The sequence below is a fragment of the Nipponia nippon genome, unplaced genomic scaffold, assembly GCF_047370975.1.
Source record: "Nipponia nippon isolate SJK-2023a ecotype South Korea unplaced genomic scaffold, ASM4737097v1 scaffold_1, whole genome shotgun sequence".
NCBI classification, from domain to species: domain Eukaryota; kingdom Metazoa; phylum Chordata; class Aves; order Pelecaniformes; family Threskiornithidae; genus Nipponia; species Nipponia nippon.
The window spans coordinates 116,855,860-116,879,116 of record NW_028262290.1 but is presented as its reverse complement, the minus strand read 5'-3'; the positions used below and the strand labels follow the sequence as shown (position 1 = coordinate 116,879,116).

Genomic DNA, 23,257 nt, shown 5'->3' with positions numbered 1-23,257 from the left:
ATTTGTTCATAGGCTCAGGAACAGTTAAGTGGCCCTTACTTGAGGCTCTCCTGTGAGCTGGAGGATGACCTGTCTGACTGAGGGAGGGATGCTATACTGCCAGAATTCTTCAAGTAGGTCTGGAGGCTTCTTTGATAGGGCGGCTCAAGAGAATTGTACAGAGTCTCAGCTTCACTCGGAAAGTGATTTCTAAGACCCAAATAAGCCCTGCAAAATAAGAGAATAACCACATGTAATTGCTGTATATTTTCTTCAAAGTGTGGAGTTGGGAAGTAAAGATTACAGAATGGACCAGGGATGGGAGAGAAAGGAACTCAGACTGAAAATATGTAATGCATGCTCATCAAATCATAAAAGAAACCAGCTACATTGACTAAATTCATCTTTTCAAAATAACTTAAGACTATCCTCTGAGATTCTCACATTCATTTACCAGTTCTGTGGGGAAGCAAGAGAAATTCTCTTCTGGCCTACTCACTAGTCCAAGCGCTGCAGTCATTTAATAACTTAATGGCAGGGGAAAAAAAAGAATGATTATGCAGCAATATCAACCTTTATGACTCATGTTTCAGCAGAATCTTCATATGCTGCACGACAATATTAATTGCCTCAACTTTCAGAATATCTTTTGCAAAAGAAACTAGATATTAATTCAGGACTCTGAGAACAGAAACATCAATTTTCAAGCTAACTTATGTCCTCTTCTTCAGCCATAGTTAGCCACTCACCTCCAATTAAGTGTTCTATCACTCACGTAAAATATACAATTTTTCAGAGCAAAAGGTAGTCAAAACTCACTTTCTTGCCTCCACTCTTGCTTCTGCATCAGCATCATGGATGCCTTTCTTGATTGTTTCAACCAAGACAGCTGCGTGCCTAGAAGACAGACATTCTTCATGCTATTTTGCAACTCCAAATTCTATTTTAAGTAGTAAAGGTTTACACTTTAATTAACATTTCTCTAAGTAAAAACCATCTTGGATAGTAGTTCTAAGATATGAAGTAAACAAATGCTTAAGCACACTGATGACATAATTGCACCTTCTGTAAAGGTTTAGGTAAGATTCCTCCTTCAATCTAAAAGAATTATAATCTACTTTTCAGACATACATCCACCTATCACACTTAAAAAGTTATTTTAAAATACCATTTTGAAGACGCCTACTTTCCTGAGATGGAAAAACTATTTCCCCTACTATATTAATAGTAAGAAAAAGGAAAAAGTTAACATTAGTAGTTTGCTTTCCTGGAAATTAACCTCTGAAAGCTTTTGGTGTATGAGTTCTAAACCTCAACACATGCTCAAAGAATAGCAAAGCGCCCATCAGAGCAATCAAAAATTGTCATGATACACGGATTTTAATTCAAGACATGTTTGTGTTTTTGGTTGGGAGGGGGGTATGTGGGGTTTTTTGTTTGCTTGTTTTTGGTTTTGTTTTTTTAAATACACACTGACATAACTCAAGTAATCTCCCCATTGCTCCCTTTCTCAGGAGCACCTTCACGAGTTGAAAGGTGACTATGGAGCTGAATGAGCTCTTCGGAGCCCTCTCTGGACGCCCTGCACTCTTTTTGCTCTTACTCTGTGCTTACAGTATACATTCTACAGAGCTGATACAGGTATATTTTCCCATCTAGTCAGAGAAGCTACAGTGTGCTCTTAATCATTACCAGAAAAAGTCCTCCAGCCTAATGCCACTTGCCCTCTTTTATGTCGGACACACAAATTTCCCCCTTTCAGGCAAAAAGACAGATGCTTACCTGTGCATCTTTGCTGCACAGGATACATAATATAAGTGAAACTCTGAGAAAGCATGGTACGCATTACTCGCAGGTGGTATAGGAGAAGAGGCAGAGCGTAAGGAGAGGAGACAACACAAAGTCAAGGCTGGAGCATACAGCTTCTCCCTGGCACTTAAATGAGCCACAATACCTGCTGTGCTAGAAAGGCTGTCTCTGCTAGAGAGGTTGGCCAACACTGAACAACATAATCCAACTAAAGAACTCAAAAGATTTCTGTTTTAAACTTCATTAGCAGTTTATTCTTGAGGAAAAAGTATATTGGCCCATACCTTTCCAATGAATGTGTTTGCCACTCTTGTAACAACAGGTCTAAAAATTCAAAGGAGCGCCTAAAAAGACAGATGAAAAAGTTATAATTAATACTTATTTCTCTAATGTGCTTGTGGAATAAACAGTAACTTTATTCTCTCCCCCTGAGGGAAACAAATACATAAAATAAAATAAGTTTATCTGTCAAATAAGAACATTGGTTGCCTTATAGCAAAGTTAAAATATTCTGTATAGAAAGCAAACATGCAGGCAAACTAATATTAAACTTGAAAAAAATAGATCTGGTTGAATTAATCATCTGTCATGTTATTAACACATATGCTATGTCAGTTTTATTAGCCCCAACATAATTGACAAAAATCATTAAAGTTTAAAAATTGTACAAACTATAAAATCTTAAAAAAAATCAATACTTTAAAAATTCAGCTAGTAAGTCACAACATGATGTTTCTATGGCAGTGTGCTTCTGTCCCAAACACTATTCCCATCCTTTCATCTGTCATTACTGAGTATGTAGCATAAAGGAAAATATGAGACTATTAGTACAGGTCCCAGCATATAGAAAACACTCTGTGCTGGTTTTGGCTGGGATAGAATTAATTTTCTTCATAGTAGCTAGTATGGGGCTATGGTTTGGATTTGGGCTGAAAACAATGCTGATAACACAGGGATGTTTTAGTTACTGCTGAGCAGGGCTTACACACAGTCAAGGCCTTTTCTGCCTCTCACCCCACCCCACCAGTGAGGAGGCTGGGGGTGCACAAGAAAGCTGGGAGGGGACACGGCTGGGACAGCTGACCCCACCTGACCAAAGGGGTATTCCACATCGTATGACGTCATGCTCAGCATATAAAGCTGGGGGAAGAGGAAGGACAGGAGGGACGTTCAGAGTGATGGCGTTTGTCTTCCCAAGTAACCGTTACGCGTGATGGAGCCCTGCTTTCCTGGGGATGGCTGAACACCTGCCTGCCCATGGGAAGCAGCGAATGAATTCCTTGTTTTGGTTTGTCTGTGTGCGCGGTTTTTGCTTTACCTGTTAAACTGTCTTCATCTCAGCCCATGAGTTCTCTCACTTTTACTCTTCTGATTCTCTCCCCTATCCCACGGGGCGGGGCGGGGGGTGGGGGGTGAGCGAGCAGCTGTGTGGTGCTTAGTTGCCAGCTGGGGTTAAACCACAACACACTCAAAGATCTGCTGGCACTGTACAAACTAAGTTATGTAACCTTATTCATTATTAATTCAGAATTCTTGACAATTCAGCAGACAGCCATTAGCAAAAGGCATACTTTAAAATATGTCTGAAGCTAGATCCTGGTGAACAAATCAAAGTGACATGGATTAGGAAGGTGTAGATAACGAGTCTTCAAAAAGATAGTGGACCTGCTGGTCACACTTCTTTTGATGCAGCCCAGGATACAGTTGGCTTTCTGGGCTGCAAGCGTACATTGCTGGGTCATGTTGAGTTTCTCACCAACCAACACCCCCAAGTCCTCCTCCTCCTCTCTATCCATCCTCCATCCAGCCTGTAGTTGTCCTTGGGATTGCCCCGACCCACGTGCAGGACCTTGCACTTGGCCTTGTTGAACAAGTTGAGTTCACATGAACTTCGTGAGGTTCACATGGGCCCGCCTATCCAGCCTGTCAAGGTCCCAAAGGTTTCCTTTGTCTTTCCAAAGGACGTCAGTATGAAAACAATGCAATTTTGGCCACCTTCACTGATGCTCACTGGATTGTGAACTGCAGCACCAAAGGCACCTACAGTCTAATGTTCCTCAGCAAAGCAGTGGCAAGTGGAGGCACTGAAGCCCTGTGAATTGTTTTGCAGTCAAACCAGAAGTTATGACAGCTCAGTATAATCTGGGTTGAGATAACACTTGCTTTGGATGCAAAGACAGCTTAGATTCAGAGCAAACAGTTTAGATGCTCAAGCTATTTTGTGCACACACATAGCTATATCGCTTTCAGGGCTAGCGTGGGTCCAGAAGCAGCATTAACTGCTTTCGTAAGATTCTGTGCAGAAAATGACGCTCTGTCAGAAACCAATTAATTTTGTCAAGAGCCAATCCAAGTGTTCAAGTATCACGTTCTTGGAAAAAGCAACATGCTGAAGATGCACCTCAGTCATTAAACACGACCACACATTGATCAACCATGTCCTGTCTAAGGTAGCAGCCACTGTCTCAATCCCGCAGTCCCCAGCATGGTAGGTTTATTATTTTGGGCACAGTATCAGACAGCCTAGCTCCACGCATTCAAACCACATTGCACAAAGTTACAAAATCCTCCTGACATCAGGACAGCAAGGTGCTGGCACACAATGCATGCAGTATGCTGTAGTGCTTCAACAAGAGCTAACCACACTAGGCCTGTCAAGTCTGGCCCTAACAGTAACTAATGGGCTCAGGCTGGTTCTTCGCAAAGACACACGTATCTCTTTAATGCTCTCCCAATGCCTCTCAATACCAGCGTTGTTTATTCTCATTAGACTGAGCAGCACAGATTCTTTTTTTTTCCCCTTCTGGTTTTAAATCAGAAGGTACTTTTTGAACAAGTGTTAGGAACATTTTAAATTAGAATAAATTCTGCAGAAGGATACAGTGTACGTCCCCCAGTATGGCAGAAAATACCATTCCTCAACATCACCTGATGTAACTTTGCTGAAATTCATTTTTGTAGTTTACTGGGTAACAGTTTTGTGTATTCAGATTTAACAGCCATAAATCTTCAAATCTGTTTATTTTCAACATATGATAATCATATTTAAAAAAGCAACGGCTTTAATAATTTGCTATTTATAATGTACTCACCTTCTAACTGCAACTGATTTTGAGGTACAGTTGCTTGTTATTAAAGGTATGAGTCGTGGCACATGGGTATGCTGAAGAAAAAAAAGACAAAACAGTTAATGACAAAGGCATTCCTGAATTTGTACTGTACTAATTAAGTGAAACAGAATTAGCCACGTAATAAAAATTACAGTCATTTAAAATGCTTACTGAAACTAAATGTAGAATACTATTAAATGAGAGACTGCTGCTAGCACGTCAATCGATTAAACCTATTTTTTTCCAAAATGTCAAGCAAAAAGCACTTCCAACGTCATCAACAATCACATCATGATATGCAATATTTAGCTGTCGGAAGTCATACATGAAGGCACAAATGTAAGTGTCTCCTCAAAGGAGTTGTAAGTTGATGTCATTTTAGTTTTGCCACAGAAAAAAAAAGCAATAGACATAGCAGTCTTAAAAATCAAAATCAGAGTTATGGAGCAAAAAGCAAATCAATCAGTCTGAAACTGTGGGCATTCTTTTAGGGATCAATCAACACGATTAGTGCTACAAAGACCAAATTCCTTTTAATGCAAAATATGTCAATAAAATAATAAAAGCATGACATGCAATATAAGCAAGCTTATGTATATAAACTATATGGAAACACCTAACATCCTCATGGGAAAAGAAAGCCCTTGAACTACCATTTAAAGTGGATAAGATAAACTACATTAAATCCAAATGCAATGCTTTAATTCAGAATTAAAGCAGCCTTACTTCAGCTTATCTTAACTAATTGTAGACACACAGTATTAACATTTTAATTCCAAGTAAGAGTAACGTGGTTCAACAAATCCATTTTCAGTTCATTTCTTTATTCCTTTCTTGATTAAACATGTAGCTTTCAAAACAGTCCCCAATACAGTGTGAAACTGTAGCCTAAAAAAACTGCTTAAAAAGTACAAGACTGAACAATTCCTAGTATCTCACATATCATACTTTCTCCTTAGGTCATTGTTGCGAGATAGAAACACAAATCATGAAAAAAGCAGAGATAATTATCAGCTCTCATAGTACTGCCAACTTCAGAATTAGGAAGGAACTAATCCAAAAATCTGGAAGAGCCTTACAGTTGCATTTGATTGTACTGATATACTTCTAATAGGGTTTTAGGGGTTTTGTTTGTGTTTTGCATAGTTTTCAAATTGAAAAGTGGCACATGACTGCCAAAAAGGGAACAATAAGCACTATCAGGGGAAAGAATAAAACATTTTTACAGATGGAGAAACCTGTATGTTTCAAGTCTTTGGAGCTATTGACATTGTAATTTCTAGAAAGTGTTTTGCAAAAGAATCAAAGCCTCAGGCTTGCTTTCATTCAGCTTTAAGATTGCACATTTGATCTGTTACCCCTTTGAAGCTGTAATGATACATGCTTCATCCTAACCCACCTTGCACCTCAATCGCCCAACCTGAATCCCACGTCCCTCTGGAAAAGATTTTTCTGCCATCATGCCACCTCATAATGACACACCCTCCCCCCACTTTTTTTTTTTTTTTAAATTGGTTTCCTGATTTACTGACAGTCAAGAAAGAAATCAGACTACAGTATAAGAACTATCTGGAGAAGACATATGAAATCCAAGAAAGGGGCAAAGATGACATGGAGCTCTTCAAGATCACTGGTATAATACAGCCTCCCTGTTTTTATGTACCTGCTCTCCCACAGCAATTAGATACTGAAGCACCAGGATCTGAACTGCCTGTCAGTGGATTCTGGTAGGACTTTTTGAGCAAAACAGACTCCAAAAACTGTAATGGCTTGGGCTCTAAATATTCAACTGTTCACGCACTCCCTGACCAACTCTCATTTACTCCAAAGGATCAAAGTCCAAAGGAGAATGGGACTGTATTTCATTTGACTCTGATATTTATTTCTTTCTTTTTCCACCGACACCTGAATTTTCTGTCAGGACACCTTGCATAAGCCATTTATTGGTTGGGTATTTGAACACTATGGATAGGATTTTCTCAATTCTATGCCTCCAATCTAGTATGTTAAATTACAGCTAAGAATAACAGAAGTTTTAAAAAAATCAGGGCAGCTATAGCTGATGCGTAGGCCTGTCTCCCACTGAACTGAACCAATAAAGCCAATTTAATATATTTGGTGAATTTTTATTTCATGCTGCTTTTCTGGTGCTTGATTTGGCTCCTGTAAACCACAAGACAGGGCTAGTTTCTTACATGCCTGAGCTCGTCTAATACTACTGCAAATGGTATTCTTCTCTTACAACTTTAATCATCCTGTGTAAGGTGTATTCCTTCCTCCACTCTCAACTCTGTGCCATTAGCCATCTCACAGTACATTGGTAAGAGTCTGGGAAAAAAATGCCAGTGGTTCTTAGCCCAAGTGCTGACACAAAGGTAACGCAGAAGTCTCAGAGCACATTCTCAGAGGCATGGTTAGACAGAATAAGTACAGATTCCAAAACATACTGAGGATGGCAATAAAAGGTGAGATTAAACCACTTAGGTTTTGAAAGACTTACAGAATTAAAACTACGGATGAAATCATAGTGAATAGCAGTAAGTGCCTAGCCTTAAGAACACCACAGCGCTTAATGAAGAAACTACAGGCAACCTCTCACTTCTATTTGAAACACAAAAATATCAGTACAAGTCCTAAAAATCTAGCTAAATATCTTGCCTCAGACACCAGTCAGTAGCAGATACCTAAAGAAAAAACAATAAAAAAACAGCTAGTATACAGCATTCCCCTCTTCTATATGCTATAGCCTTAAGGATTCAGCTTAGAAAGTTCTTAAACCCAAGGATTAAAATCTCTATTGGGCTTTTCTTCCATGAACTTGTGCTTTCTGAACAGATCCATGTACGTCCGGCCTCTTCAACATTTTATCATTAACTCTACAGTTCCAAATTTTTTTTTGTTTTAATTATTTTTTTGGAAAAAGATTTTTTTTTTTTAATAAATTCTTACTAGCTTATTAACTACTAGCTTAACTTTGTCTTCTCCAAAAAGGCACTTAAATGCAGTTAACCTTTGAAATACACTTGCCTTTTTACAATTAACACATTAAAAAAAAAAATCATGAAAACAGACTTGCTTTTCATACCTATTCCTCCATCCTTACGATAGTATTGCTGCCAATTGGTTTCAATGATAAATACTTGTCCATCTGTGAGAAAAATTACCTCTCCATGAAAGTGTGAATTATAATCCTATATTTCAGAATTGTTACTATCTCTGCTAAGAGCCACTACCTGAATATTCCTAGCAAGCAAAGTGAGAGAGGAACACCTACCCGAATAATGAATCTAATGGCTGCGCACCCTGAAGTTGCCATCACTTTGGCGCTGTTGGGAACCAGATTAAAAAGAGTAGGCACAATAGCTTCAGCGCCATGATCAAACTTGTTTCCCAAAACAGTTGAAAGATGGCTATTTAGGAAAAAGAAATAAAGCTTATTAACAAAAATTAATTTATTCATTGTACATTTTAAAGATTTATCTTTCCAAACAACAGAATTTCTTAATTTAATGATTTCCAAGTCCTTGCCTCATCAGAAATGCAGGATTTGCAGAACATTTTTGTTACTTAGCAGACACATTAAGAGGTTGAACACTAAGAACTTTATTTCATAATGAAAACCAAATACCACAACTTGAAAGGCTAAAATTCCCATGTCCACATAGAATATCATAGTATTTCTGCTTTTTAACACACTTTGAGAGTATAAAATTTCCATAAGACTTTCGATTTATTGTTCAAGATTCTTTTCCTTTTGAATGCAGGATGAGGACATACATACAGTACTTTTACGCTACTCCTGACTTCACGTTAGGAAAGGTTAGCATTATTTTCTCAAAGCCTGTATTTCCCTGGCAAGGACAGTTGTATGCTCTAACAGGTCCCCATGGGCTGTTCCATCAGGAGACCAGAACAGCAAGGATGAACTCTGGTGAATATCTGTTCCACATGGCCACTGAAAATCAGTGATTACATTAATGCCTTCCCAGAGGAAAAAAAAAAGCCATGGAAAATATGAAGTGGGAAAGACTGCTCTGGTATAAAAATAAGGCTTTTTTTTCCCCTCCTTGAATTTAATGAGAGTCCCCAGGATGATGACAATGGAGATCTTATTTCTGTTTAGCCACAGCTTCTAAAATTATCATGGACATGAAAGATATGACCTCACCAAAATGTACAATGTTTTACTGAAGCTCTCACTTTGGTTTTATCTTTTTAAACTGCATCTCAGACAATTCAACAGTCAAGCGGTAGGGCTCAAAACACTATAGGGCAGCTCACTTTGTTATTACAAGTAGTCACAGTAAAGTCCTGTGCCAATCACCCAAGCATAAGCACTCTTAAGACTAGCCCCCAATATTACAGTAGTACTTACAGCAGTTTGCATTAACTTGCACTAAGTACTTAGTGTAATGATGGTAACTTGCGCTTCACATACAATCTTTCACAAGATTATCAACTACATACATCACCTAAAAGAACAAATTCCTTTAAACATTTCTTTTTCTCTACGGCTTCAGATGCTGACTTGACTCTTTATCAGTCAGTGCACAGCAGTCCAACAAGATAATCTTTCCTGCAACACTGATAAAGCACCTTGAAGTCAAATTCATACTAAACTCTAGCAATGTACACAAATGCATGTGAACTATACTTACGCTACAGTAATGCATGCTTCTCTAACCACCTGGGATCTGAGATCCTTGGCTGACAGCTTGAAAGCACCATCCAACAACCGTAAATGCTGGAAAAATCCATCGTACTGTGCAGCTCCAGCAACAAGCAATGACCGAACTTTCTTCAGCTAAAAAATTTAAGGCATTTAGTTTAGGACACTAACAATATGCATTTCAGAAAAGAAAAGTAACAACTTCATTGCAAAAATGTACATAGGCATGTCTTTAAAGCAAAGCATCATTTTGAAATACATGGCAGTAGTTTAAGAACTGTAAAAAAAGTCTATTACTTAAATTCTAGAGCTAAAAAGTCCCAGATCCCAGTCTACAAATATACAAATACATAATTCTGTTCACATACCTGTTTCCAAACACTAAGATACCGTAAACCTGATAAAATATATAAATGCTACACCCACACAAACATTTTAATCCTACAAGTAGAAGTTATCATAGCCACACATAAGAGGTACTAATGCTAGCATTTACCTGCAGAATATGCAATTTTGCATAAATGCCAACTGAAACATATGTGATGGCTTTTAGAAAAGCTTCCACTTACATGTCAGCAAAAATATATTTCAGCCTTTTAAAAATACTTGCTCAAACTTACTTGGTTATGGAAATTTAATGTTTAAAAATTAAAATTAAAATTTTCTTTGATTATCTGGAGTGTAATTGCTTTAAGAGAAAACATTTTAAAATATCTAGCTGCCTGTACTTTATGAAATACACCTACCCAAACCTGAAAACCAGATAAAAAGTTTACCGCATTAGTTCGTTGATCCCAATCATGTTTGTCATCTGAGAGAATTTCCCTGATTTTGTTCAACGTTTCTTCAAGTTCTCGACTAGAATAGATCTGAAGTATTAAAAAACCAGAAATTATATTGTTAATATTCCAGATAACCTGATGAAGGAAAATATCTTGAGAATACAGAAAATACAATTATAATTCTGAATATCTTGCCCCAAAAGTTCCAGAGAACTGTATAAGAGGTATAAATGGGCATTTTAAGACAAATCTTGGAGGATATCACTGACTAGTGAATATTCATTAAAAGAAAAGCTGGAGAATCAACATTTTCCCCAAGATTTCACCTTTCATCTTTGTGATGATCTAATCATATCTAGAATTTCATTAACTCCATTTAAAAAAAATATATAATTCAATACAAGCAGAAGTTTTAGATAATGTGTTGCAATACTATTGCAATTCAATTTCATTTTCATACCCACTATTACAATGATACTCAACCAACAGATTTTAACCCGATGCAACTCTTTTGGGGCAGGAACTCTCTTCCTCATTACAAAAGTGCGTGGCTCTATGAGGGCCTAACCGAGCTGCTAGTCAACACTAAAATTAAGAATGTGTCTCAAAAAATAAATTAAAACTTTCAATAGCTTCTATATGTATTATTACTCCAAGCCAATTTATTAACTTATGCAGCCAGTAAACAAACATAAGGAGCAGCCTCCTGTCAGAGTTCTCTATTCTCTACACAGCAACTCCAGCAAAACTGAAGCCTGACCAATCTAATCAGTCACTATTTGGTAATACATGAATTAATGTATTTATTGATAACTGTACACATACAATAGTGGATTTCTAAAGAAGAAAATTTTTAAAAAGTAGTCATGAAAACATATTATTAGCATCAGAAAAAAAGTGACTTCCCTTCTATTCTCCTAGATATAAGCCACAGCACGCTCTTTTCTGCTTCCACTGAATATACAAAATTTAAATTCCGCTCCCCCCTGACTGAGAACAAGTTGAAGAGGATATGAAGCAAATTACTCACCAGAAATTTGATCTGGCCAGAATTTTTTCAAAAACATATTTTCAGCTAAAGATTTCCAATTTTCTGGATCAAAAGCTGTTTACATAAACACATTGGCCTAAACTGAATGGCCATACAGAGGCATCTGGTGCCATCTGAGATGTATGCAAGACATCCACACAGGGCTGGCAGATACGAATAAGGAGTTCAAGGGAACTCATACCCTTCTAGAGTGAAAGCTGGAGGCCAGCACAATAACTTACGTAGCACCTAAATAGTAGTGCCTGATGTTCCCTCGTTAAATTTAAGTCCGAGACATAATTTTTTTATATGCAAGAGCACAGAGCATGTAGAGGAAACAAGGATCAATGGTTAGGATATCTTGCTTTGCATGAATTGCTGAAGAGCTTTGACACTGGTCTCTTCAACACACTGTTCTGCATGTATATATGCATCTTTTATTTTATTGTAAAAAGATTTAGGAACATCTTTCTTCTGTTCTACAGTTAAGCCAAATGCGTATTTTCCACAAAATATCTTATTTTCCTGGGCAACTTCAAATTACTACAAGAGTTATTCCAAATACAGTCTAGTTTTCCAATTTCCTGAGCCTATCAAATGAATTCAACTAACGGTAGACATGGGACCTTGACTCTACTGACATCTACTTTTGTTCCAATGCTTTAACAGTACACGGTTATGGAGGCCTCTATATTTCATGCTGGAATATTGAGGAGGTGGAAGACATCCATGCTCTAAAACACCTGCATATCTAGTTTGTAAGATAAACAGGGTAGGAATCACTTCAGAAACAGACGAATTAGTACACCCAGGCCAGCTTCACTATCATGTGGAAAACAATTTCTGAATACGTTTTACCAACAAAATTGAAATTTTTATTTCCACACAACCGTGTAAGCTTTTCCAGGGTACACTGTGGAAACAGCTTTGCAGTTCTATACAGGGGACATGACTGCATCCATAAAACCCAAAAAGCTATTCCTCATGATTACTGTTCTCTTCTTCATTAGAAGTCAATAAACATCTGATGCATAACTTATTTAAAAAGAGTAAATGATTTAATGAAAACAGTGGGTCCAAGCGTAACAGACTTTCTACTCCACTGCCCACAAAATCAAACATGAGTTTTGTATCACTATTTAATATACTTGTGTATACTGGTAGCGTATAATACTTGTTACACAACACTAATTTACTCTAACACTAATTCTACAGGTACCATACTATTAAGAATAAATATTATGTGTGACTTGGTAAGCATTTTTATCAAATTAAATTTTCATTATCAAAGAAAATTCTTATTTTCCTTTTAAAAGTGGAAAGGAGCAGTCACTGGTTAACTAAAGATGCAATTTCACGTTACGGTGACCCTAATGCCATCAGAATTCGTGACATGATTCAACCTCCTCAGGCTCACCCTTTACCATCACCCACCTTGCCCTACCTCCTTCCCAATTCAGGGTTTTAACATACAAAAAGTTAACCCTACAAGAGGAAACGTAAAAATTTCTCTGCCAACTCTGCAGCCTATACCAACTTATCACAAAAAAGTGAAGTGCAACAGCAAGGGAAGCAGGATGATGCCTTTTGGCAGCAGGTAACTGACATCTGTTTAGCGCACACTTGAAACTTCGTCTGAGGTTCTGGTCAAGGCACAAATACCTTTTGTAAGTTGTCCGAGTAGATCCTCAAAAATAGGACATTGCTTGTTGTCAGCTCTGTGTTACCATAGAGCATGTCCTGTAGTTACTGCTACAGGATTAAAACATGCTAAGCAACAGACAAGCACAGAAGCAACACGTACAATGGGTTTATGTCCATCCTACTTGCATGCCTAAGCAAAGAATTTAATTTTTCCTTTAATTACCTGGCACAAACTGAATTGGATCTATGCAATTTCTGCTATTCAGATTGACATTGTAATGAGGAATTCAGTAAATGGTATAATTTTATCTTGTCATGAAATTGAAACTGTAATTCCACTGAAAAATTCCAAATTGTCAAGGTTGTCCATACCCATATTAGTTTCAGAGGAACAAAAGGTAATATTTTAATAATTTCTTTTCTCCCTGCCCTTGATTAATTATGCTTTTAGAAGGCCACAATTAAATTCTGTGTTCAGCCAATGACATAATAATTTTTTTGTTCGTAAGTTCCCACATCAGACTTTTATAAAAACAACTAAATGTTTTGAAACAAATCTTAGCTATTAATAGGAGTTACTCCTAATAACCTGAACACAGAATTTTCTTCAATTTAAGCAAAAGCAAATAAACAGAGTTGTAAAAACATTATGGTTGTAATCTCAAATATGAAGGCACAATCCTCTCACCACAGTACTTCTCTTTTTGGCACACAGATCCATCAGACTATATCTCAAAATCACCCATCTTCTTCATAAACTGCTGTTATCCATTAGAGGGCAACACACACACACACATTGTTAAAGGTAAGTGCAACATCAAAGGCAGAAAAATTAAAAGCTCAAACACAAGTAAGAGTAATAACTATACAGATGGAAAGTATTTCCAATATGGGGATTACAAACTAGATGTAAGTAAACAATATGATATTCCTAAAAAATTTATGATGAGCAGTCATTGGAACAGGTTACTGGAAGGGCAGATCCCCCATTGGAGGCTGTTAAGAATGAGTTAAACATACACATGCCGTAAGTAACCTTCATTTACTTGATTAATCCAGATGCACTTAATCTTGATTCAAAATTGGATCTGTTTTTCCATAATATATTTCCCTTTCTTACTTTCACTGAAGCCACTACTGAAACCCACAAATGTAATAAAAACAAAGACACAGGAATGGGCCCAATAATGTACAAACAACTCCCTCTCCCCATTCAGTCTCAACAAGTTTACTTTGCTTTTAGAATAAAGTGGCAAGTAACAAACATTCTTTCACAAACATTCTTTCTTCACAGGGTCTAGTACAGAAACTTCTCTCTTCCTTAGTAATTAACATGGTCTCAGCCTTTTTTTTTTTTTTTTTGAAAGATCCAAGATTGTCCACAACCAGAAGCATGAAGTTGAAGAGCAGGAACATTTTTTCTTAAGGATAACAAAAACCCCCCCTTTTTTTTTTCGCCTGGTCTGCAGGTCTTTCTTACATTCTCATCCATGAAACAAATAGGTTGTTTTGAGGCCAGTTACACATTTCTCCCCTGCATCCTGACCTCAACTCGGGTAAGATTAGTAAAGACAAGTGGGTCTTTCTCCTCTACCTGTTGCAGTTTAGGAAGGACCTACCTTCCTAGGTCATCCAGCAGTCAGACAACAACATCAACAACATACTATTACCCCACTTTTGTTCTTGCAATATTACTAACCAACTTGAGTGATTAGAGAACTCCGCTTGGGACTGCAAATATTAAGGCATCGAACTACAGGCAGCACATTTTCTGTGCTGTGGAATATGGCTCTGTTCAACATAATGGGGATAAATAATAGTAACTGCTCCATGTTTTTGCCCTCTAAAGAATTCTTAACACAGTTTGGAGAGGCAGAGAAATAAAGCTCTTACAGTGTAAGACAAAGATTTCCTCAACATGACAGGAACCATGGAGATGAAGTGTTCCTTCATAAAAGCAGACAGTATTTCTGCCTACAGTCGGAGATCTAATAACTAACTACACTATCATCTTGGGAAATAAAAATAGAACAAAAGTACAGATCAAGAAAAGGGAGTCATAAAAACCTTCTGGTGTTTGGGAACTATGGCTGACAGAGTTTTTGGTTGCCTTCCACACCTCAGCTCCTCAAGGAAAACTTATTCAAAATAGATCTAGGAAGATACAAGCATGTTAAATGACTCAACTGTGTGAAAGTACCAAGTACGTGCAATTCCCACACAAAAAGAACAGAAATTAAAATCTGATCTTTCAACTAAGAACTCAGAATCCAGCAGGTTCATTAGTATTCAAATAAGGCATTAGTTTTTTTTTTTTTTTAAGTATTACGAGAGATGATGACATGTATGCCAGACACCATATCATTACAATTCAGACACATTTGAAAATACAATTCTTGTTTTCTTTAAATTATTTGCCTGCATTATTAGTACTTGATTATCCCATGAAATTGCAGTCCTGAATTTTCCAAATGTTATGGAAATCTTTTTCTTATTAAAACATACAATTATTTTCAGTAACTCCCTGGAAGAGATTAAGAAAAGCAATAATGGATCTTAGCTGAAACACAATGTGATAACAATTAGTAGGACAGTAAAGAAAAGGTGGGGTTTTTTGGTAACTAACTGGAAAAAGGAAAGAGCTTTCCATGGAGACTGTAAATTCAGAAAGAAGGAAAAGTAACAACACTTGCTTAGAAGACTGTAAAATTAATGAAGTTTTTAAAGTAGGCTAATACATAATATTACAAATAGCATATTTCTGAAAACAAACATGAGTACACACAGCATCTTACCTGTACAGTAGGAACATCTGTAAATGCCTTAATAAAATCATCCTCATCCACAGCTCCAGCTCCTCCTTCTTTAGAGGAACCTACATAAATGTAGAATACTGTTAATCATTATGTAATGTATGTAAAAGTTTTCAAACTGACATAAGCATCTTTCATGATACCTATTTTCAAACATTTAACAGACCTTACAAAAGCCCCGAACATTCATCATGTGTAAAATTGCAAGACCTTGAACTCTGACTTCACCATAGTAAACAAAAAAGTTAAACTTTTTTTTCTTCAGAAATGAACAATTCTAAGCAGTTTCCAATTTGACAAAGTTAATGGTTTCATTTTATTATTTTTATTTGTGTTTAATTGGAAACACATTTAGTACAACAATCCTCTAGCAGCTGTTTGCATAGAATTCTGACACCTGCATCCTGACAATACAAATGTTCCCAAATAAAGCATAGAATTTCAAACTGTTTACCAAAGCAAGAGTTATTTGTCATTAAATGGAATTCCTCTGGATGAATTTTCACCTTAACACATGTGCCACAAGCAATCAGCCCTGGAATACATAGTAGCCCTACACAATTCATCTACCTTGTGCTTCCCAGTATTCTCATGGGGTGCTAAGAAGTGTGAGGTGCATTTCTCAGTCTCAAAGCTCCAAGAACTTCAACAAAGCAAGCAAGGACATGGTGAAGGGAATGTTGTGTTGGAGCAAACTCTGGACTCCACTGATTGGCAGCCTCCTTCTCAGAGCGTTCATCCCCACGGGTGTTCCACAGTGGGGCTCCAGGATTGTATCACCTGGAGAAAGCTCCCAAGAACCTTCCAGACACATTACTAAAAAACTATCATACCAAAAATGTTTTCCCTCCAAAAGCTTCCACGACAGCTATGCAAGTAGTAGGGCAGTTACTTCTGTGCAAGGTACATGATGGAACTATTCTCACATAACAGGCAAAGATGCCCCAAATCTCAAGCAAAAGGAACAGGGAAAAACACTAACAGGTAACCTGCTGGTTTCACACTGCCATGTGGTTGCCAAATTTCATTAAAATCTTGGGTAGAAACTAAAGCAACTCTACAAAAGAAAGTAGTTTGAAAACAGTGTGTGGATTTCACTTTCTTGCAAATACTAGGGTTACCAAGAAAGCCCTTTTTTTAAAGGAACAAACTCAAGTTTGCTATCAAATCAAAGGACAAGGTCACCAGATCCAGGCTGCACTACAAGCCTAAAACTCCAAGTACAATGTGAAGCTTGGCAGAATCCTTAAGGATCTGCAATAATCGAATCAGGCAGATAATATGACAAGACAGGTTAACTGCATAAAAATAATCACTCCAGTAGAACATTTCCTTCCTGGGGGGGGGGGGGGGGGGGGAATCTCTTACAGCAAATGAGCACTCAGGAACAAGGGTCTTGCCTCAACTCTTTCAGAGTAAGGCCAACAGGATAGATGGCAGAACGTCCTCCCTAACTTGCAGAGCACAGCTGAAATGGGGGTGTCAGGTAGAGAAGACATGTATTTTACTAACTACAGAACAAATAAAGTTAAGGCTGAGTGGTCAACTAAAACAAAAAGCTAGGCCTTCTTGACAAATGAAACACTTGGTGGCTGCACTCCTCAAAAATGTTTCAGAGTTTACAGTCCCTGATCTCCTATTTATAGTGCAGGGAATTGTGTCTGCTGTGTTTGTATACTTGTGCAGTTTGGAAACATGAGGGTCCACTACCACTACAAATTTGATGGCAAACTTATTAGATCTCAACACCTCTATGCAGAACAAGATCTCTCACATGCCTTTGTGGCTGCTTAGTGTAAAAACACTGAAGCGATATCTAGCAAAATTTGGACATGGTGCCTGCAGTATGATAGAGGAACACGTAACAAATTTTGACAGCCTAAGCTCAAGGATGTTGTAAAGAGATGCTGTACATAACGCACTTCTACATGTGTATCTCCAACACCACCTGTCGTAATTGCCAATGGCAGCCAGAAGGGAAAGAAGAAATTATAACCGCCCATTTCTTTTCCCTCCAGACAGTAGAGGGAACAAGTCCTTCCACAAAGAAAATGAGTGCTTGATTGGCTAAGAAAAGGGAGAAGGACAGTTTACACCCAGAACACATCCTTCTGTCACACAAACTTGTACAGCTCCTAAAAGGGAGGATGCTCTGGTCAGAGCAGAATTTTGCTGAAAGAAACCTTGAAAAGAAAGAATTTGGCACAGGGGCACCATGCCAAACTAAGTGGTACAAACAGCCACCTGGATGCTTGATTCAGAACCTCATTTGTCCCTCCCAAAATACTCTGACATGTAAGAAAGTCTCAGAGTACCAAAATAATCACAATCACTATGCAGTACGTACTCAGGAAAAGTAAATGGAAAAGCAATCTTAAGTAGCCAAAAGGTTACCAGAAAGCCTAATTTTAAAGCTTAAAACATAGTTTTCATATGGTCAAAGAAATTATTTTTTAAAATGTTTAAAATTATATAAGGAGTTCATAAAAGGTTTCTGCTCTTATCAAAATTGTTTTAGTCAAAGCTAACCCACTGTGTTAGTCACAACCCAGTAAACCCCTAGGAAGCTCAGACTACATGTTTCTTTGCAACCTGATAAAATATTAAGACTACAGTGATCCTGTGACACTAGAGGCAAAAACACTTACCACAATTAACAGTTTATACAAGTCTTGTATTATAATTCAGTTACATAAATACCCAAATGCCACTGTTAAAGCAGGGAAAAAAGTATTTTGAACATAAAACCATAGACAATGTCTGGATTTCAAGTATTCGCAGTGCACTCCTGTACACTATAAAGATTAAAAGCGGATGAAGTTGCCTTTGCTAAATAGGTAGACGTCATCTTTAGTCTGCATTAAAGTATCACTTTTAAAATCAGAAAATAACATAGACTACATGACAGATTTTCTAGCACCTTAACATCATCCAATAATGCATCCTGAGGAATAAGAGAAAATGCTTTATCTAAGGAATAACATTTTATTACTTTAAAGAGAGAAAGAGGAAGGACAGACTACCATTTAAAATCCATTTGACATAGTCCAGGCACACATTTCCACCTTCCCTAGTCTCAACAACTAGTTCACTTCTACAGACCACTTTTCTTTGAAATTAATACTCCCAGAAAATTGTTTTATTGCCTCTTTGCCTGGTAATAAAAAAGGTTATGTGTTTTTTTTGGCAGGTGACACTTTCTTAAAGTTATCTCTAAAAGCATATTCATTTCTATTTCATTCATCTTTCTCCTCCTCAACTGCATTATCACATGTGCATACCAAAATAAAGTACGAAGTAATTGTCTTCTCTTTATATTGTATACAAGTCAAAACTCTATACTGTGCAAGGAAGAAAAATACTGTTCAACCTTTCCCTTCCCTTCCCAATCTCTTCGTAGGTATGTTTACCAATTCTGTTTACCAAGTCACTGTTTCTGTACAGACTAACCAAAAAATGACAGAACTCAACCCACTGTTTCCCAATTCAGGACAAAGTCTTTTACTATGCTAACAAGATACATAATAGTCACACACATGCAGATGCCTTCAAAGAACTTCTCATGCTTTTGTAAGGCTTGGCTCTCCTTCACAGAAGCCACAGCAGAGCTTTACAAAATTCTCATTTCGGTACTGCCTACAGACTCAAAATTGACATCTGACAGAGCACACATACTTTGATAAGCTGTTTTGTTGTTGTTGTTGCTTACCTTTTCAGACCAAGCTGTGATTATAAATTTCTTAGAAGTCTCTCTCTTGAGTGTTAATGCCTTCCACTGAATAATGCACATTCTTAACCTTACCCATAGAACACATCCTTTGACCAAGTACAGACAAGTTCAACTACTGCATTCCTAATGGCAAAGACACTATAAACAATTCTAAGGGACTGTAAACCCACTGCATTTAACATCTTTAAGTGCTCAGAAGATAACTAAAATCCAGAGCCTCATCAACTGGCTTTTTCTTAAGTGAGTGCAATTTACATTACCCTACCTTTGGACTCAGCCTACTGAATCCAACTGGGCCTCCCTCAGCTGAGACCCAGAAGAGAAATGCATCTGAAGGAGAACAATCCACACACAACATTTATCTACGTTATTTGTTAGTTTTCATTCATTTACTTATTCTTGTCCTTGAGGCACCCTGGTTAGACAGACTCACTGAGATACTTGCAAGCCTAAGTTACACTACAGGAAGATGGCAAGAATCTACCAAACAAAACAAACAGACTTGATACGGAAGTAAATTACAGCACCTGAAGCACCTCTGAGTTTTACAGTGGGTTTGGGGGTATGATTTTTTTTTTTTTTTTTTAAAAAAAACTTAAGTTCAATGAGTCTGGGGATGGAAGCAAAGGAAACAAACCCCTTACTTCCTGCAGACTACTATGAGAGATGACATCTTCCTAATTAAATTTAAGGATTTCTAACATTTTGTCAGGCCCTAGGAGTCTTTTTTTTTTTTTTTAAGAAAGTTTTTCCCAGTCACAAGGCTTTGAGTTCAGCATCATGAATAGCTGAACACCAGAAAGGATACTGTATGCAAGTGAAGAAATTACCCAGTCTTTTGCAAAATCAATTTTCTCACGCAGGAATTAATTCCTGCGATTGAGTTCTTTCCCTCTTCTGACTGAAACAGTTGAAATCTTTCCATCATATCACAACGACTTTGAACTGCTCACTTACTCTACCACCTTGATGCTCTTCCCACTAGTATCTACAAAGCTGCGCATGATGGGATGAAAAAACAATGGGACAACACTATATGGGAGAAGAAAGATAGCACTAGACTGATACTGGACTGGTATTTTTGTCCTGAAACAAGGAACTGTTTAATCAAACCATGCTTAACTGTTTAATAAAGCATACAAGCACTGGTCTAAAAATAAAAAATTGTTCAGCTTGTATTTGGTAGCCATTCTTTACTAGTCTGATTCAGCTTCCTCTGCTTCTGTGGGTCTTCTGACTAAAATTTCAGAACAAAAATTTCCCTGTGAAAAAAGGGAATTTCAAAACCGGTACAGAAACTTAGGAGTAACACAAATTCTAAAACTTTGTTTTACTTTTTGTTCTTAAAAGCTTTTCTCAACACACTTCCCTATAACAAAATTCGTAACTATTTTCTGATACAATGCACATCACAAATTAAGTGTTAGTAAACTTTGAAAAGGGTACCGTTATACAAATGTCTTATCCCTCAGAATTCTCTAATTGCACACAGTAACAGCATCTTACTGAGCAACACATCTAGAGCAAGATGATGTGGAATACATTTCTTTTTCCTGAAAGAAACAAAAAAAAAAAAAAATCAAACCCTAAAGCTATACTCACATTGCAACTAATTCAAAAGCTTCACTTCTTAACTACCAGACACTGAAGCAGAAGTAAGAGATGCAGATCATTCCAGATTTTATTTAAAAAAAAAAAAAAAGAGTACTGTTACCCTTTTGGTTTTGTACGATAATAAACAATCAGCTGTAAGTTAGGAACTGATGGCAGCTTCAGATCAGCACAGGGTAAGCGGAAAGGATAAGCTCAAGTACTGACTCAGCTTTTTGTATAATAGGTTGACCGGCAACTCCCACTCACTCCTACTGACCTCCTTCATTCTAGCACTAGTACAGCTGAATAGTAAATCACAACGGGGAGTGACTAAGCTGAGAACAAAATAAACTGGCCAAGAAGAATGGTTTCAATGAGGCAAGTTCCCTGGCCTGCTTCACTGTGGGGCCATATAAACACTGTGCTAGCACAATTCAATGGATGACCTGAGATACAAATGAGTTACTGGAGATGAGGAAGGAAATTACTCTAGGCAGCTGCTGAAAGCCTAAGCATAGGCTGAAGGGAGTAGAGCAATACTCAAACAAAACGAACTCAAGCAAGGACAAGCGCAACAGCAACCTAGTGGAATGGACAGCCTATCTTTCTAAACACAAGGAGGGTGGAGGGGGATCCAAGGAAAGTGTTGATACCAAAAAAGCCAACAAACAAAAAAGGCAAATGCACACACAGAAGCTACAAATAAATTAATAGATTACAGCAACCATTTTTTTGAATCCGTATCAACAACAAAGACACAAAATCTAATTGTTTGTGAACAGAGTTCTTTAGCATGGTACTTGCCATGGACAAAGACAGTGCTCAATAACCAAATTCTGTTCCCAGCCCTAGTGGACAGATGTTGCAAAGGTCGTATTTAATTCTTTCTTTGAATATATGTTCTGTGGTTTGCTAGTCTCTGAAACTAGGATTTTTCCTGAATCTTCTGTAGCTATCACATAGTCTCTGCAAAATCTACTTATTTATCCTTGGGTTAGCCCTTATTACTATTTGATAAAACTGACCACTTACTTTTTAAATGGTATCGGGGGGAGGGGGGGGTGTTACCAGTACTTCATGATCTGAATTACCGCCTCTGAGATAGCAAAGGTGAATTTTAAGATGATGATTCTGATAAAGCCCTGTGTATAGACTAATTTCAGTGGCTCAGTAAGCAATGTCTTTATCTTTCCAGATATCATAAGATTACTGCTGCAGTTAATACAACAGTCCAGAATAACATATTTTCTTATGTACTTTTCACACTTCTGCTTCTGGAAAATATGAACCAAATGTTTGGGAAAAGTATCTGAAGATTGAGCATCTCTGAAAATGCACTTCATGTTTTAAATTATTGGGTCATCTAAAGCGATTTGATAAACTGTATACACGCACCTTGACATATCAACAGAATACAGGAAACTGGTGGTCTTACCTCAGTTCTGTCAATGTTCTAAATGTTCTTAATTCTATGTTTGAAAAACTGATCTTTGGGTTTCAATCAAAAAACTTCCCATAAAGCAAGCAAAGAACTATTCTTCAGTCGCAAATATCTGGATAAATCACGAAGGCGTTCTTTCATCAGGTGACTAAGTCACTGCGTATAGATGCCTTCAGCTTGCCTGCTTAAGTTAGGAAAACATTGCAGCACAACACAGAAATAGCACTTGCTCTAATAAAAAACACTTTGATCAACATCAGACAAGGTGGATTTTTTTGTAAACAAGGCAGATTTAATTGTACATAGTTACACTGGTAGATCCTCTAGGATGGATATAATGAGACTAATTTAAATAAAATTATGTTACTGTAGTAACTTGTACCAAGTCCTACTCACAGCATAAATTGTATCAGTCAATGTATAATTCTCCTGGTGTAACTGTTAGCATCACTTACTGGCTTTGTTATACAAGTTAAGAAACAGATCACGCTGCTAATTGCCACAGCTCTGCTAATAAAACTTAGGGGAAGACCAGACCATGAAAAGCTGTAGTGATCTTAGTTCAGACAAAAATTTTAATCAGCAGAAATGCCTCGTGTCTGTTTTCTGAGAAAAAAAACAATTGCATCCTCAAAAACCTCTCTGTTATTATAAACT

The 23,257-nt window shown here is 37.4% G+C and overlaps 1 protein-coding gene across 43 annotated transcripts in view; it reads right to left on the bottom strand.

Annotated features, from left to right (window-relative positions):
- Positions 1-23,257, bottom strand: part of CLASP2 (cytoplasmic linker associated protein 2) — a 155,474-nt gene that overhangs the window by 60,739 nt on the left and 71,478 nt on the right. For all 43 annotated transcript variants that reach the window (XM_087768310.1, XM_087768331.1, XM_087768312.1 and 40 more), the window contains 8 exons: positions 15,819-15,898; positions 10,344-10,436; positions 9,557-9,702; positions 8,173-8,308; positions 4,881-4,951; positions 2,073-2,132; positions 799-876; positions 40-207 (listed from right to left, as the gene is read on the bottom strand). In XM_087768310.1, the coding sequence (XP_087624436.1) occupies positions 40-207; positions 799-876; positions 2,073-2,132; positions 4,881-4,951; positions 8,173-8,308; positions 9,557-9,702; positions 10,344-10,436; positions 15,819-15,898 (832 nt within the window). The remainder of the gene's footprint in view (positions 1-39; positions 208-798; positions 877-2,072; positions 2,133-4,880; positions 4,952-8,172; positions 8,309-9,556; positions 9,703-10,343; positions 10,437-15,818; positions 15,899-23,257) is intronic.